This window comes from Puntigrus tetrazona, chromosome 1 (genome assembly GCF_018831695.1).
Source record: "Puntigrus tetrazona isolate hp1 chromosome 1, ASM1883169v1, whole genome shotgun sequence".
In the NCBI taxonomy this organism is placed as follows: domain Eukaryota; kingdom Metazoa; phylum Chordata; class Actinopteri; order Cypriniformes; family Cyprinidae; genus Puntigrus; species Puntigrus tetrazona.
The window spans coordinates 1,438,740-1,455,650 of NC_056699.1; the positions used below are offsets into that span (position 1 = coordinate 1,438,740).

General features: G+C 38.6%; 2 protein-coding genes across 4 annotated transcripts; one reads left to right on the top strand and one right to left on the bottom strand.

Annotated features, from left to right (window-relative positions):
* Window positions 1-300: 300 nt before the first annotated feature.
* Window positions 301-2,732, top strand: LOC122327253 (small integral membrane protein 11A-like). Of its 2 annotated transcripts, XM_043222583.1 has the most exons (3): window positions 301-427; window positions 2,345-2,534; window positions 2,568-2,732. In XM_043222583.1, exons 1-2 carry the CDS (start codon window positions 413-415, stop codon window positions 2,531-2,533), a joined length of 204 nt encoding a protein of 67 aa, XP_043078518.1. In that variant the 5' UTR covers window positions 301-412; the 3' UTR covers window position 2,534; window positions 2,568-2,732. The 2 variants fall into 2 exon arrangements, with proteins under 2 accessions (XP_043078518.1, XP_043078433.1); XM_043222498.1 differs by having other exon boundaries at window positions 2,345-2,732.
* A 1,319-nt stretch (window positions 2,733-4,051) lies between these two features.
* Window positions 4,052-16,332, bottom strand: rcan1b (regulator of calcineurin 1b). 2 transcript variants are annotated; one of them, XM_043246433.1, is made up of 4 exons: window positions 15,944-16,332; window positions 8,283-8,456; window positions 6,640-6,799; window positions 4,052-5,817 (listed from the first exon to the last, which is right to left on the bottom strand). In XM_043246433.1, the coding sequence occupies exons 1-4, from the start codon at window positions 16,061-16,063 to the stop codon at window positions 5,645-5,647; spliced, it is 627 nt and encodes a 208-aa protein (XP_043102368.1). In that variant the 5' UTR covers window positions 16,064-16,332; the 3' UTR covers window positions 4,052-5,644. The 2 variants fall into 2 exon arrangements, with proteins under 2 accessions (XP_043102368.1, XP_043102377.1); XM_043246442.1 differs by lacking the exon at window positions 15,944-16,332 and adding an exon at window positions 9,549-9,775.
* Between the last annotated feature and the right edge of the window lie 579 nt (window positions 16,333-16,911).

Consider the following 16,911-nt stretch of genomic DNA (forward strand, 5'->3'; position numbering starts at 1 on the left):
TAGAGCACAAGAAGCCATCGGTGAATCATGTTAAAATAAAAACTGAGCTTGGAGAGTACAACATTATAAACATAATAATTTATTAATGAGAGAGAGAGTCCAGTTTAATCCATAATTATGATTACATCAGATCTATTTTCACAATACTAAGAAAAAAATCAATTAAAAAACACGCCCCTCGTGACACGCTGTCACCTCGAGCCATTTAAAATAACTTCCGGTCCGCTAAACTCCGCCTACTTCAGAACTCGTTTCCATAGCCGTTTCCGTTCTAGGCGTTGATTCTGCTCGTTTGTTTTGGTCACGCCCCCAGAGGTCACTTACTGACCCATGCGCTGAATAAATAGAAAAGGCTCGAGCGGAGTTTAAAGCTGGACAGATTCGCCTTCATTCTGCAGAATAAATCGCCATCATGATCAACTGGAAGGTCAGTCGCACCTAGAGCTATATATTTGATCATAATAATATCTTGTCTGCTTGTCGTTAACAGTAATACAGTCGCTACATGAACAACATTCTTGGATATGTACTATAGCGACTCCGCGTTATTGTATTGCGTTATTATAGAATAACTTGTTATTGCCACAGTAAATGTGATAGTGTCCGAAACGTGTGTGTGTGTGTGTGTGTCGCTATAGTTGAGAGGACTAGGTTTCCCCACAGTGGTAAAATAGGATGGTAAAACCTGACATTTTAGATTTTGAGCTCATTTAGTCGGTCCTCACGAGGCAAATACATTTATTAAAATGCTAAATGAAGTTTATTTTAAAATATGTAAATGCAAAAAGGTTCCTGAGATGGGTAGGGTTGTTATAAGGTGACTAAAATATTGTTAGGTCAGTATAAAAACAATAGACGTCTATCATAAATAGTAAAAACAAACGCTGTGTGTGTGTGTGTGTGTGTGTGTGTGTGTGTGTGTGTGTGTAAAAGTATGCTTTCAAGAAAACCATGCTAGTACTATAGACATTGTTGAATAATTTATTGCCACAGTAATTCTTCAAAAATGTGATTGTTTTCAAAACATAATTTTATAACATTATAACAGTCTATGTCTTAAATACCAAAGTCATTTAGTAACAGAACTGTATTAGAGTGAGCACCAGTCACTGAATGTGTGTGTGTGAGTGTGTGAGTGTGTGTGTGTGTGTGTGTGTGTGTGTGAGCAGCTGCTCTTGTCATGCACAAACACTATTAGCTCAGCAGAGACGAGATAAACCTCAGAAGTGTGCAGGACGGGGAAGAAGGTCCTGTCTGTGACGCTGACGCTGCTTTAGGTCTCTAGAGTAGAGAAGAAGTTCATCCCCTGCCTTACGAACATTAATCAGAGCAGTCGTAGCTGGTTTCTGTTACACGGGACCTTTCTAGAAAAAGCTTTGAATATAAACGTGCTTGTGCTCTAAATCTTAAGGAGTGTTTCTGAAGTGTGAAACGTTTCGTGTTAGTTCCAGCTATTAATGTCAGTAGAATGTATTGTATGTTAATAAATAGCTGTGTTTTTTCAGATTTCTTTCTCCCTCATACTCACCGATGTTCATTTCCTTCTTGTACATGATGTCACTTCCTGCAGGATTATCTCATTAGGGAGGCTCTTTACAAAATTAATAATAATAATAATAATAATAATAATAATAATATGGCAATAGATATTAAGGATTATTTAGGAGTTTTATTACTAAATAAAACCATTTTCACACGAATAGTATATTGGACTGAATTATTAGAGAAAGTAAAAGAAAAATAAGAGAATCCTACAGTGTTACGACTACTATAGCGTTTATTCACTTTTTGCTTTTTTTTTTTTTATTATCAGCTTTCATTTTAGTTTAAGTTTTTAGTAATTTTGCTGTGTGCTTTTGTAATTTTAGTTCAAGGTTTTGTTTTAAAAGTTTCTGTTTAGCTTTAATTCATTTTTATTTCAGTTTTTGCAATTTTACACATGAAAATTGTTTCAGTTTCAGTTTAAAATTTTCATTATAATAAATATTTTATTTGTTATATATATATATATATATATATATATATATATATATATATATATATATATATATATATATATATATATATATATATATATATATATATATATATATATATATATATATATATTATATATATAATTTTTTCATATATTTTTTCATTATTAGTATTATTATTATATATATATTTTTCTTATATTTAAATTATTTTTTTAAATTATTCTTTATCAGTATGAGTTAACAGTAGCAAAACCAACGCTGTAACAATTTTTTTTTCAATGTGTTTGCGTATGCTTTCACAGTCGTACCCTACCGTCCGGTGACGACGTGGTGTGTGTTTTTGTGTGTTTCTCGTGTGTCGTCAGGCTCTGGATAACGTGCCGGTGTTGCTCTACATCCTGGCTCTGAAGACGCTCTTGCTGTGTCTGGCGTTTGCGGGAACGAAGCTCTACCAGAGCAAGAAAGCAGAAGCGGCTCTGAAACGGCAGATGGAGATGAAGAGGAAACTCGCCCAACAGACGCAGGAGCTCATCGATAACAAGAAGGACGACTGACGTGAAGAACGGGTGAAGAACGGGTGAAGAACGGGTGAAGAACGGGTGAAGAACGGGTGAAGAACGAGACGGACGAGCGGCTCTGTGTTTCTGGTGCAGATGTTGAAGCCAAAGCCTCGACGACGCGGACTTGCTTTTTATACACCGTTTTTATTTATTATCTCTGACGTTTGTAAATAAAAATGTTTTTCTATCTGTATGAATTCTTCTGGTTCCTGTGCTGTATCGTGTTACATGAGGAGCTCGGAGCGAGCAGCAGGGGACGCTGTCCAGAGCCCAGAGACGTGAAACACGAGCAGGACAAGGTTACATCGACCTGTTAACCAATACCTCGCTGCTTTCTGGAAAAGAGCATGCTATAAATGACACCTGATACAGAGGAAACATGCTTTAACGTGCTTGAGGTTGGAAGCCTGGATAAATAAAATCTCAGTTTATGAAATGAGAAAATTGCAAATGAATCTCATCACGGCCTTTCCAGAGAATTAATGATATATATATATATATATATATATATTTTTTTTTAAATAATATAAATAACATTTAATCTGATTTTATCAGTATTAGCTCTATCAAACACTTTACTTCCAATATAAGTTTTTGTTTCCACATGTATGCATGCATACGTTTTGTATATGTGTGTAAATTATCAATATTATATATAATTTATATATGTAATGAATATTTTATAATTTATATATATAAATTATGAATATTTTATATAAATTTTTATATCATTTATAAATATTAAAATACATTTTTCAAAAGTATATACATGCATATATATAATTACGTATATTATATAATTTTTCTAAAATATATTCATGCATGTGTTATATATATATATATATATATATATATATATATATATATAGCGTAAAACAAAAACTTTATTTTGGATGTGATTATTTTACAGCTCTCTCTATATAATTGCAATTAATAAATCATGTTTATATTATTGTTAACACATTTTTTAAAATATTTTAGTATATACCATTTTTATTTATTTTTTAACATGTGTTTATTTTTAATTAACATAATCCTTTTAGATTATATATAGCATTTCAATTAACTTATTAACGTATAAAAATATATAGTTAACAGAAAGTTAATGTATAATAATTGTATTTTTTGTACTGGCCCATGATGCTAAAATCTTAGTGAAACGAGACAGAAATGATTTGCTCTTGAATTCGAAGAGCATTTCTGTGTTCAGGCACATTTAGAAGAAACTCTAGAAAGTTGAAAGCATCAATGGCTGATGTATTTTGCCGGCCTGACGTCACCGAAAGCAATTTTAATTATAAAGCAGATCATTCTTAAGCTGCTGATCCTGCGTTATCAGGCAGAAAACGAGCAACCGTTTGTTTGGTTCATAACACAACCCTTGAAGAAATACCAACAGTTGCATTGTGTTTCCGTGCATACGATACGTTTCGATGTCTTTCACACAATAAAATCATCTCCTGTTCGCCGAAGACGCGTTCAACCCGCCCCAATAAACACTAGATTCGCTTCTTTGGTCAAGATAGTTTTATTAAAGGTAAGTTAATGCCTCCTCCCTCGATATTCTCGCTAGCTAACGAATAAGATTGTTTGTAGTTGTTGTGGTTGTTGATAGAAATCCTCAAGCTTTTTCAAGATATTGGCTACATTCAAATACATCAAATATACACAGTATGTTATAGTTGCTTAAAATCACTGGTTGACGGCAGAACGTCTCCTACAGTAATGGAAAAGAGATCCAAAGACAGTAGAGCACAACAGAGCGCTTCATCGAGCGAGTCGCATTCATTTTCTCCAGACCGAGCGATGGGGCTAGTTACGAGACGTCCCTTCGCTTTTTCCTTTCGTCAATTCGGTTGCATTTCTGAACTCTGCGGCAGACGGACAGAGAAAGATCATGATCGTAACGGGTGCGCCGCTGAAGATGACTTTATTTGATTACTTCGTACTTACGAGTTTCACGTTTAATACAACGCTTTATGTCTTTTAGTTTGAAGTGTACAGTCAACGTATGCGTTTTATATACGTTTCGATACATGCATCCAATTATTTACAGTCAACCTTTTTTAATGCGTGCAGCCAATTATGTAACTGTAAAATAAAACGAATGATTTTGAGGGGAAAAAAAAAACATAAAAAGACTTTTTAGTTATTTTTTCTACTTAAAATGCTCTCATTTAATTTTCTTTGTAATTGTTTGTTGCAATGAGTAAATCTTTCTCAATGTGCAAATGCTATATGTGTTTAATAACATTTTTATTTTGTTAATAATTACAGACAGCTATGCTATCACTCCACATTAGTTTTCTTTAAGTTATTTAGTAACTTAATTAAATTAAACAGATGGTTGAGTCCGCACCATTTTATTTATTTAAACATTTTTATTTAACATTTAAGATGGGTTTTTTTGTCAAATTGACTAGGAATCGAAAATGTTCTCCACGCTGTCGATGTTTTATTTTACAAGCACGCAATTCAGTGTCTTTTTTTAAAACGCCGTTCTTCCCATCAAATCGAATATTGTGGAGAAAAGGAACGGGAAAACGCTCGCGTCGCCAAGCCGGCGCCCGATATACAAAGACAAGTACTTCATGTTGTTGTCAGTTTACCACATTATAAGGCTCTATTATTAAAGTGCATAATACTTGGAGGAGCTCGTGAAGAACTTCGGCAACAATAATAATGACGTTCAAAGACTGCACGAGTGCTTAACCGACTAAACGTAGAGACGATACGTGATAATGAGGTGATGAGGACGACGCACACTTCAGACACGGCGTTCAGTTCGCCGGCGCCGCCACTAAACTCCTTCGGATCTTTCCGTTGGGATTATTAAAACACACAGTCGTGACGTCGAGCAAACGGTGACATTCGTAAGACGAGAGAAACCCTCCCCAGGTCCTCAGAGTCCCTGACTCCATCGGAGATGGATGTTAAGAAATGAAACGCGAGATTATGAGGATGGTCGACTCCCTCGCTAACTAGGAAGAGGGTCTGGCGCCCGCCGGCCTCCCCCGGTGGCGAGGATGACAAACTGCACGACCGCACGCTTCCTAGTTGTCCCGGTGTTGGTTGGCGAAGATGAAGCGGGCCAGACGTAGCCGCTCACTGGTTAACGGACGGGACGTAGTCCGGGCGGCGGGTCTGGATGATCTTGGGCCGCGCGCGCTTGCCGCCGTCGGCCGTGTCGTCTTCGCCCTCGGAGCTGTCGTCCTCACACACGTGTACGATCACGCTGGGGGTGTTGGTGGTGCCGCTGTGGAGCTCGTACTGTTCTCCTGAAGACACGTCAAAGCATCGCGAACGTCACTCACTCCACTAGCTGATATTGTATTGATGCGGAGCAAGAAAAATCAATAAATGGTAATATTTTTGACCATTTGTGTGCATGCATTTGATGAGAATTACGGTAGAAATCGTGAGATGTGTTTATATAGTCAAAACGCAAGTTATGCCTGCGATCGAAGCTGAATTTCAGCGCCGTCTTCACGGTCACACGAGCTTTTGGAAAGCTTTCTAGTAGCTCAATGAATATTTCTGATTATTAACAATGTTGAAAACAAAACCTTTTTTCAGGTAAAAATGTTGCGATGTTAAAGGGATCAGAAGTGACAGGAAAGAAATTATATTCATATCAAACGCATATCAAATGCTCAAGAAACATTTCTGATTATTAGAAATGTTGAACATATTTTTGTGGAAACCATCATGCATTTTATTTTTATACATAATGTAATGTTCGAAAGAACAGCATTTATTTGAAATACATTTTTTTCGTCTTCTGGTCACTTTAACGTCCCTTTTTGCTTGTTTAAATCATATTTACCTGAACAAAAAAAGCATCAGAGTTTCCAGCAAAACCAGAAGTGAAGCAAATCGGTATATTAGAGTGATTTCTGAAGGGTCATGTGACACTGAAAGTTCAGCTGCGCATCACCTCAATCAACTAAGGCTTTTTTCAATAACATCTTAATAATGTTTGTGCTATTGATCCACTGAATGCATCTTTGCTGACTGTATGTTGTTGGTATATATAGTTCAGCGCTCGCCAAGGTATTAGTCTCAAGGTATATCACGGAAATGAGGTAAATGGGTTATACCTGGTCCTAGTTTAGACACGGCGCACAGCAGGTCGTAGTTGATGACGGGCGTAGCGTCCTGCGACTGTGCCCAGCCTACAGGGGGCGACGCTGGAGGAGAGATCAGGAACTGCTTCTCTGGTTTAGGAGGCTCAAGACGAGGACTGCCGATGTGGACCGACTGTCAGAGCAAATACAAAAACATTTGCATTTAAATTTCAGGTGTGTATTTATCCAAAGTGACATTTTACCGGTTTGTAAAATGCATCAGCAGTGCGGTGAATGGGTGCCGTCAGAATGAGAGTCCGAACAGCTGATAAAAACAACGCAATAATCCACTCCAGTCCATCAGATAACATCTCGAGATGCGTTTGTGAGACACCAATTCATTTTTGAGGTGTTTTTGACATAATAACACAGTAACACGGTGAAAAGGTGGCTAAACGTGTGCCTGGATTGGGATGTTAGAGACGACAGGTGGACTTTTTCACTGGAGGAAGAGTTACTTTGGATCGCGTTTCAGTTCAAAACATCTTGATGGCTTTGTTTTGTTTTTTTCGTCTTCTTCAGATGCTTACTGACGGACCGGAGTGCTGTATATTATTGGGATGTCATTCTGACGGCACCCATCCGCTGCCGAGACGCTGATGCAATGCTGCATTTCTCCAAGCAAACTCATCTTGGGTTACTTCAGGAGGAGGACATTTTCAGTCGTACTCTTCCTTTAAGATGCACGTAGGGGTGTGTGATATGACCATTTCTGATTGTGGACGAATAAAAATATCTACTATGTCCTTTAGAAAAAAGTGACGTAGCGTCAAACGTTACCTCAGCGGCAGAGTTACACTCACTGGACCCTGCACTTATTCGCAAATCACAAAACTATATTATTTGCATGTGATTTAAAGCCTAGCCTGCTCTTTTAAAGTGAAAGTAAACAGCGGAGGAAAAAAAAATGCATGCAGGGACATGAAACTAAACATTCTGCCATTTGTCATTAAAGGCACAGTTCACCAAATTTAATTTTTGCGATTTATATATTTACTCACATGCAAAAAGGAGATATTTTGTAGAATGTGTCTAACTAAACGGTGACGGATATACACGGACTTCGACAGAGGGAAGAAATACATAAATAAAATACTACGGAAGTGACTTTGGACCGGCGAGAGAAAACCACGCAACGTTAACACAGTCCCTTTAATAAGAATCAATGTATAATTTATTAGTGTGTAGTTATTATTATTTTTACATTTTTTTAACGCTACTGCAAGTTCACCTACTATACCTGCATTAAAAAAAATTATTTAAAATTATGTGTATTTTTGTAACCTACCCGTTTCTTAATAACAAAAATTAAATAATAATGATATTTTAATTTCTTTAAGATTTTTGTCTTTGCCCACTTTGCCCAAATGCCATTGTTTTGTGATATTTAGTTCATTTATAAGGAAAGGTGGGCTGTAAAACTACGACTTGCAAAAGAGTAAAACCAACATGAATCGTAAGAATTGTAATAAAATCACGATATAATACAAGACCATGATCTTTGTTCATAAGACAATGCAATTAACAGAATGCTCTCGTCACTAAACAAAGAGTATGTGCCAGTCTTCGGAGCACACTGGAGTAACATGCATTATTTCTTGGCGAGGGTTATTTACCTGAGCGAAGTACAGACGCATCTCCTTTCCGTTGAAGTCGCTCTTATGGAGTTTGACTCGGGCCTCGGCCGCCGCCAGAGCATCAGTGAAGTTGATCCGAACCCGTCTGAAGCTTTTGAAGAACTGGAACGACGTGCCAGGATCAAAGGAACGGAACAAAGCTTCAAACTGCTCCTGATGACGCAAAATAAGGGAAAAAAAACACCTCAAACAGCTGGACCGAGACGAAACCAATCGAGATATACGAGAATATAGAAAACGGAGCAATTTCATCCGCCGAAAGCATTTTAAAAAGGGGGGTTCGAACATCACAGAAGGAAAAAAAAACCTCCTACGGGTCTCGAGCGTGATTGCATAGATTGAAAAAAAAAAACATCCTGCAAATCACCTTAGGCTGGTTTAAGCTGGTTCTGCTGTAGCATGCAATGCATTCGATATTCATTAAGACAGCAACATTTCTGTCATCTCTCGTTATATTGGATTTCTTGCTAGCTGCAGCAGTTCGTGGGTTTTTCTTTTCCTCTCGTATTTTTTCATGCACGCGACAAACTTCCATTTAATGTGAAAAGTGTTCGTTTATTGGTTTTGACGAACTATTGAGACAAGTTCATTCTGCTTATATCTAATTAATGAGATCCAACATACACTGCTGTTCAAAGGTTTGGTGTAATATTTTTGTTTTTGAAAAAAATCTTTTTGTATTTTGAAATCTTGTATTTTCAGCATCATTGTCACGTGATCCTTCAGAAATTATTCCCATATACTGATATGCTGCTCAAGAAACGTTTCCTATTATTATCGGTGTTTAAAACAGCTGCTGCTTCACATCGTTGCGCAGTTTATTTTTTTTGGGATACCTGATGAACACAAAGTTTAAACCATTTATCCGAAATAGAAATTCTTGTCTGTCACCTTCGGTCAATTTAATGCATCCTTTCTGAAAGTTCCTACTAATCCTAAACTCAAAAACACTAAATAAAACATGAACAAAGCACTCGATTTCAAGCTTCTAAACTTTGTATATACAGCAAACAGACACAGAAGAACTGCAGAGGTAAGAACTGAAGATCAGCAGACCAACATGAGCAGATTAGTTTATGCATTAGAGTCCTAAGTAATGAAAGAAGCCAAATCGTCAAGCTTAAGGAAAAGCAAACGTACCGATGCAATGAGTTTATGAATGCAAATCAGCATCAGAGCCCGAAAGAGAAATACATTCGAATGACAAAAACCCCTTGCTTTGCTCCCACTAATGATCAGTCTTACCCGAATCTGTGGCCGACTGAACACCTCGAGGTCCACCGGTGAGGCCACCAGGCAGAAGTTATTGCACTTCGTGGTCTTAAGATGCATGATTCAGTTTTAGAAGAATAAGAGACTGTTGCATGCACGTGCCAGCAGAAGTTTCTAGCGAGCGATCAGCGGTGCTGAGAGGTCACGGCTTTACTCGCAGGTTTATCTGCTGCTGCTTATAGTAGAGCTGTTGAGCACCGCCTCTCTCTCTCTCTCTCTACCTTCCTAACCTTCAGACTCTCCCTTCATTTCCCTCTCTCTCTCTCTCTCTCTCTCTCTCTCTCTCTCTGTCTCTCACTCTTCATTGCTGACTAATCCTAATGAGGAACTGGAAACTCATGACATCATTCAGCTGTGGGCCTCAGTCCAACATCCTCATCGCTCCCTTCAGCATGTTTCCACAAGGCCTTGGCGATCCTATTGTCTTTCACTGTTCCCATCTACATCTAACGTAAACACCGTCTCGCATCGTTCATTACCATTTTTTGAGAGCACAACGCACAAGGTTTCACCTGCTGCTTCCTCCCAAAGAGCAGGCACTGCACCTGACACCAAAACCATTTCATAATAATCAGAGCATCATAAATGCAGGCAATTCCTTCTTACGTAAGCTTACCACGCATAAACCTGTACGGTTAACTAAAACATTGCGTTATATGTCATTTTACTATAAAATATTGTTAAATCTATGGCTTACGCAAGTGAATTTCTATATGCTTTACAGTAAAAAAAAAAACAGTAAAACTTCAATTTACTGTTAAATAAAATACAAGTAAAATACAGTGAAATGACATTTGCAGAAAAATGGCTAAAATAGTTAAAAACCTGTTAACTTGTTAATTGGTTAACTAAATAACTGAAATTTTCTGCAAATGGTTATTTTACCGTAAAGTAATGCAATTTACTTACAGCATGTAAATGCAATGTTTAATTTACAACGAAAAACAAGGAAATTCCCAGAAAATGATAAAAACTTTTAAATAACCAGTTAGTAAACTGTAACTAACCTAACCGTATACAGTAGACTACTACATGCAATTATACTGTAATCTACTGTCAAATTGATGAGTTTCCAATGAATTACCAAAGCATGTTGAATTTTATTTAGTTGCTGTATATTACATTATTTTGGTGCCTGAACCACTTTTACGCTGGTTATCAGTGTATTTTAATTAAAACGTTTAAGGAGACCGGCTATATTAACATTGCTGTTTTTCACCGAATAAAATGATTTAGATTTCTACCTTTTTGCTAATGATTAATTCTGTGAACTGGTACATTAAACCATCAAGTCATCGCTACAGCTTGTGAACAACGTCTGCGCAAGACTCTAGTACAGTCTTAAAAACTTCCTGCGATGTCTCCGTTTTCTACGACCGTGGGAACCATTTGCACCAAATGGCAACAACAAAAAAAAAAGAGCTGACTGCTTTGAACTCACTCTTGTTCGTGTGAATGTGTTGACGGTAAAGACTGCACGGTTAGAAAGTAACCCGTGAGTCTTGTCTAAATATTACACCGATCAGCGGTTTGTGTGCTCGCCGTCAAAGGACAGCACATCTCTGACTCAATGGAAAATGTGAAATATGAAACCGAAATAAGGCGATGGAAAAAATGCAAAGGGAAGCAGACAGTAGATGGGTGTTATGCAAAGAGCAGTGGAGGTGAGACAGCGGATAGTTGTGCTGATATGTGAGCGGTGGTACACATAAGCCCTCAAATGATATTTATATCCAGCCGCACAGAAGACCATGATGATGGAACATATGAGCCATTTACATATTCTCTACAGCAGATCTATTAAAGTATACTGACATTTGATCTGCTTCAACTGGCAGGGATTTAAATGACATAATATTAAAGCGGTGGCGAATCTGAGCAAATTCGGATTCGGTTTACAGTATTAATTCTCCTGTGCACTTCTTTTTTGTCTTGAATGAACACTTCTTAATATTCTGGATTTATTACAGCATTGACGTTTTATTTAAACTACACAGCAACCGCCAGGAAACCCGAATAACTGCATAGCAACACCCTAGCAACCAATCAAAACACTGCGTAGCAACAACTCAAAACAAATTAGCAACAGAGCACCACACCGACAACTCCAAGCAACCACCCAGAACACCCAGTTAGCATAGCAATTCCCTAGCAACCACGCAGAATACCCTTCAGCAAATGCTTAAAGCAACATAGCAACATCCTAGCAATTCCTAGGAACCACTCAGAACCAATTAGCAACAGCAAAGCAAGCATTCAGAGCAACCTAGCAACACCCAAGCAACCACATAAAAAAAAAAATCACACCAGCAACTATATAGCAACAGTCTAGCCACCAGTTAGAACACCTTAGCAACTGCACAGCAACCATCCAGTGTGATCTAGCAAGTAACAACCAACCATATCCCTCCAGCAAGCATGCAGCAACATCCAAGCTGAATAATTAGAAATATTATTCTGCTCGACGGCTCTGTGTGAATCTACAGTATGGTGAATGACATCATGACGGCTGCATGCCTATGGTAGAAAACACCCAAAACACTCTAGTAATACCCTAGCAACTGTCCCGGACATCCAAAGCCTGAAATACACAACACGATTTTTATAATTTTTTTTTTTAAACTGCAGTCTGGCTGCGATAGAGTCAAGTTGTTGACTGGAACATTGGGGGGAAAATCAGGCCAAAATTGTGTAGTGTATTCCAGGCTAAAGCGATGTAGTAACAACGACCCAGATCACCCAATGCAGCAACACCCTAGTAACTCCAGAACACCTTAGCAACTCCATAGCAACACCCTAGCAGCCACCCAGAACATACATGGTCTTAAACGTTTCATCTAACTGCTTTTATGTCCTTTACACTGCAAAGGTGGTCCAAAAAAAGCCTCTGAAGTGGCATTTAGGCAGCTTTAGACAGGCTCAGAGCTGGTATTAATGCATTTATTCGTAAGTGTGAATTACACTGTTAGGGGATGAGGTGCCTCCGAGCATGCATCATTTAGCCTGGCTTTGCATCTTTTCTTCTTCTTCTTCTACCGAGCAGACAAAAAGCAGCCTTAGCCCAGCTGTGCAAGTCGTTCGCTTTCACTCTTCATTATCCTGTATTTACTGTACTAAAGGTGGAAATGCGTTCTGTGTAGGTGCTTGCTGTCCACTTCTAATGCGTCAGCTTAGTGTGGCCCTAGCGTTTGCTTCAAGCGCTTCCAACATACAGTCAGATTACAGAGAGGTGACAGAGGGAACACAGAACCCAGAGGTTTACGGTGCTGCAGGCCAAAGCGCTCATGCATACGGGACAGAGTCAATCCCAGGACAAAAGCCCAATCACATGTGCGCTCAGCCATAATGCAGGAGAGCTTCAACACTTCCTCATACTGAACGCTACTGGTACAGTGCAGTTTCACCGGCTCTTTAATGATGATTAAAAAGAGGATTTGGGTGAGACGGAGCGGTCAAACATCAGCCAGGCAGACATCACACCGCAAACTTACAAACAGGCGAAGCTTTACCTTTCAAAAACCGGTGGAATAAAGCGACCCCAAATGTCTAATACTTAACCATAACGCACGCAAGGTCAGTCAATGGTACAAAAGAATTACATTTCAACCAAATGCTGTTCTTTTTGGCTGAACATTCATCTGAGAAGCCTGGAAAACAAGATGCATCACAGTTTCAACAAAAATACTGGGCAGAGAAACAGTTTTCAAAAACAGAAACGTTTATTGAGCAGCAAATCGGCATATTAGATTGAAGACTGGAGTAATGATGCTGAAAATTCAGTTTTGTTTGCATCAATAAATAACATATATTCACATGGAAAATGTGAAATATTTCACAATTTTACCCCTTTTTTTGATCAAATCAGTGCAGCTTTGGTGAGCAGATATGACTTATTTCGAACGCATTCAATCGCAGGGTAGGTGGCTCAGCATTGGTCTCTATAAATAAGGGATAATTAACCCAAAATGTTACTTTCTGTCATCATTTGCTCAAAAAGAAAGAACTACATGAAATGTGACAACGCAATGCTCAAATTATTTAATTTAAGGGGGGAATAAAGGCTTAAACTGTATTCCGTTCATCATGCAAAGTGCTCGAAAGCCACTTCAGAAGACCTGTGGATTAATTTCACGCCAACTTTACGTCCTTCTTTTGTGCTCTGATGAATAGAGAAATTCATACGGGTTTGGAATAACAATTTCCGCTGATGAATGAGCTATCCTTTTAAGAGGAGACCTACAGAATGACCATTCAGCGTGTGCTACGTACAATTCGTATTTAATCAATTCATGACATCATTATAACGACTCATTATAATTACGTCATTCAATATTCACTTCCAAACAGTAACAAGGATATTTCTTAACACCAAAGTTCTTTTCATATAAAAACTTTGCATCAGATTTGTGCAGGGCTCTGTCTTATGGAAAGGCACAGCTTGTTTATTTATAATTTAGTAAGCCTGACAGACACCTGGCCTTCTTAGCGCACACATTTTCCATTGTTTTTATGGGATAGTTTCAAATTCCACACTTAATCCAAGTTCCTGCTAAAAATAGACCTCTTTGGAAATGGCGATATTACATAATAAGCCTGATTTTAAACAGTAGCGGGATGGAAGTCATGCGTGGCAGAGAACAGCAAATGTTTCATATAAGTGGCTTGAGCTTGGACGGCGAGCGACCTTTGACCTCAGTGACAGTGGAAAAAAAAAAAAAAAAAAACGGAAAGCGACAAATGCTCTTCTTTTCCATGTGAGCAGCTGAGGTCAAGGATATTTCTAGGAGTCTGGTTCCTCACTGGACGTCCTTTTGTAGCAGTAAAGCAGGTGTGGAGCTAAAATAAGCCACGGCTTTGTGGAAGCTTCAAACGCCCTCTTCAAACAGAGACCCCGACGGGTCATAGTCATATTATTAGAATGGGAAACGAGGGAGAAGATAATGGACTGTGTTGGGCTAAGAATCGCATCACTACGAGAAGCACCAAATGACATTTTGAGTCGGGATTACTTCTGCCCAAACTTATTATTAAACTTCAAATCGATAATCATTGCTGCTATGGACCTAAATAGTGCTTCAGGTCTCCTCTTGTTGAGAAAAAGTGCGCCGTTAGCCTCCCGGTAAAACAGGTGAAGGTCGGGCTGAACAGACATTTAGCATAACATCACCTACTCAGCAGTGAATGGGTGCCGTCAGAATGATCACAGCAATCTACACCGCTCCAGAGAACAAAAGCTGCATGCTTCTAAAAGACATTAAGACATTTTTATCTTCAAGCCATTGCGTCTCGCTAAAATAACACTTCAAAAAAGTCCATCTTCTGTTGCATCTCGCATCAGGATCCAGCTACATGTTTGTTAAACTGTTTTGGCTTGTACATGGTGCTTGATCTGTGCAGATTCAGGCTAGACCACTTCTTCACTCGTTATTACGGATTTACGAACTCAGAAGGTTTAAGGCAGAAGTTATTTTTATTATATGAACCCTTTTAATTGTTTCCGACAAACACGCAACTTTTGTCTTCTCCATACGTTAACTAAAGGACTGGAGCGGCGTGTACTGCTTGTGATGTTTTTATCAGCTGTCTGGAGTCTCATTCTGACGGCACCCATTCACTGCAGAGCATCCGTTACCGAGCGACTGATGCGATGCTACGTTTCTCCAAAGCTGACGAAGAAACAAACCCATCTACATCCTTTAATTTTTGAATGAACCACTTTTTTAGTCAATTTCTTCGAAGCCATTTTCTAAACATTACATGTGATACAGATTCTACATACAGTGGCAGAGTAGTTTGGCTCATTTGGTTTGTTTAGTGTTGAGGCAGATATGAGGGAGCAAGGCTTACAATTTTTTCTATAAAAGATTTCTATTAAAATTCTATTAAAATTTGCGCAGGACATGTGTACTATGGAACTATGTCCAAAAAATGCCTTTTCAAAACACCATGGCTGTACTGTAGTACAATGTCCAAGAAGACGGGATAGTGCCATGGCACTTTTTGGTGCATTTTAGTAAAAGAAGGTGAAAAAGGCATCACATTCCCAACGTAAAATGTCCATAACATTGTATTATTGCGGTGCTGCTTAAGAAACCACCGTTTGTCAATGCACAACGTCCAAAAACATTGCAGTACCACGTCGAAGAAAACAATGGGCATGAAACAAAAATGGCATTACCATGTCATAAATTTAAAAAAAAATGCAGTTTGTGCAACGCTCACGTCTCACGAGCCTGCGATTGGTACAGAAGAAAGATGTAGTTCTTGTCCTATGTGGCTTCGACGGAAACACTTCCGCGGGACCGGGTCTGAATGCCGCGGTAAAGCGGGTAATAATCGGGGTAAAAGCAGAGCGAGTGCACGCCTACCTTTAACTGCGGCTCATTAAAAACCTCTTCTGGCACTTTACACGCGATGAGCGCGTTGGGTTGGTCGTTGAGCTGGACTTCAGAAGTCGCCGCCCCTCCGCCGCTCTCCGACTGCTGCATGGCAACAGATGTAACCGCGGCGCTCGGTGCCTTTGATCTCAACTGCGGTGCCTTTGATCTCGAACGTCTCGGCGCTCAGCTCATGGCGTCACGCTCTGCTTTCCACCTTCTGCAAAAGCAGCGTCTCCGAACCCTCAAAGCTGACACACGCTACTGTTCTAGCGCACAATGTGCTGCATAGTGTTACTAGCAAACCCGTGATGTATTCCTGAAGCGAAAATGACGTCCACACTTGCGACAGACTGCACTAGGGGCCAAAACAGCTGATATGACGTCATGGTTTCCGCTTACGCACGAGCGCTGTGCGTGAAGCATTGGTTGATGCAAGAATTCGTTATAAAAATCATAGAGATGGTTCGAAATGCAACGAAACGCGCAGGAGTCGCGGGAATAGATGGTTAGGTTTGTGTAGAGCGCTCGTGTTTTATATATGATTAAGGCAAAGATCATCTCTGTTCGGTGGTCTTTGAGTGCCCTCTTTTGGTCTGAATTGTGATGCACACGTGTACTGCTTCGAAAAACAGTGGCCAAAGTAAAAAGTATACTATCTGTCTAAAAATAAGCACACTGTAGCATCATTTTAAAAGGTTAAAAATGAATATATAACATCTCGTATATAATATAACATAAAAAGTCTATACTTGTTTGCAAACTAAATAGCAAATTTTTGGACACTTAATTGCACGTTATTTGCAATTCAAAGCACAACTAAATTTAAGTTAATTAAAATGAACTTTAAAATAAATTGTAATTAAATTAATTATAAATAATAAAGAATGTATTTATTATTATTGTTTATAAATAATTTAATATATATATATATATATATATATATATATATATATATA

Coding starts and splice junctions, on each gene's coding strand:
- rcan1b (XM_043246433.1), bottom strand. CDS start 16,063: ATGCAGCAGTCGGAGAGCGGCGGAGGGGCGGCGACTTCTGAAGTCCAG. Junction 8,457..15,943: donor TTAATGAGCCGCAGTTAAAG/GTAGGCGTGCAC, acceptor TTGCGTCATCAG/GAGCAGTTTGAAGCTTTGTT. Junction 5,818..6,639: donor CGTGTCTAAACTAGGACCAG/GTATAACCCATT, acceptor ACGTGTCTTCAG/GAGAACAGTACGAGCTCCAC.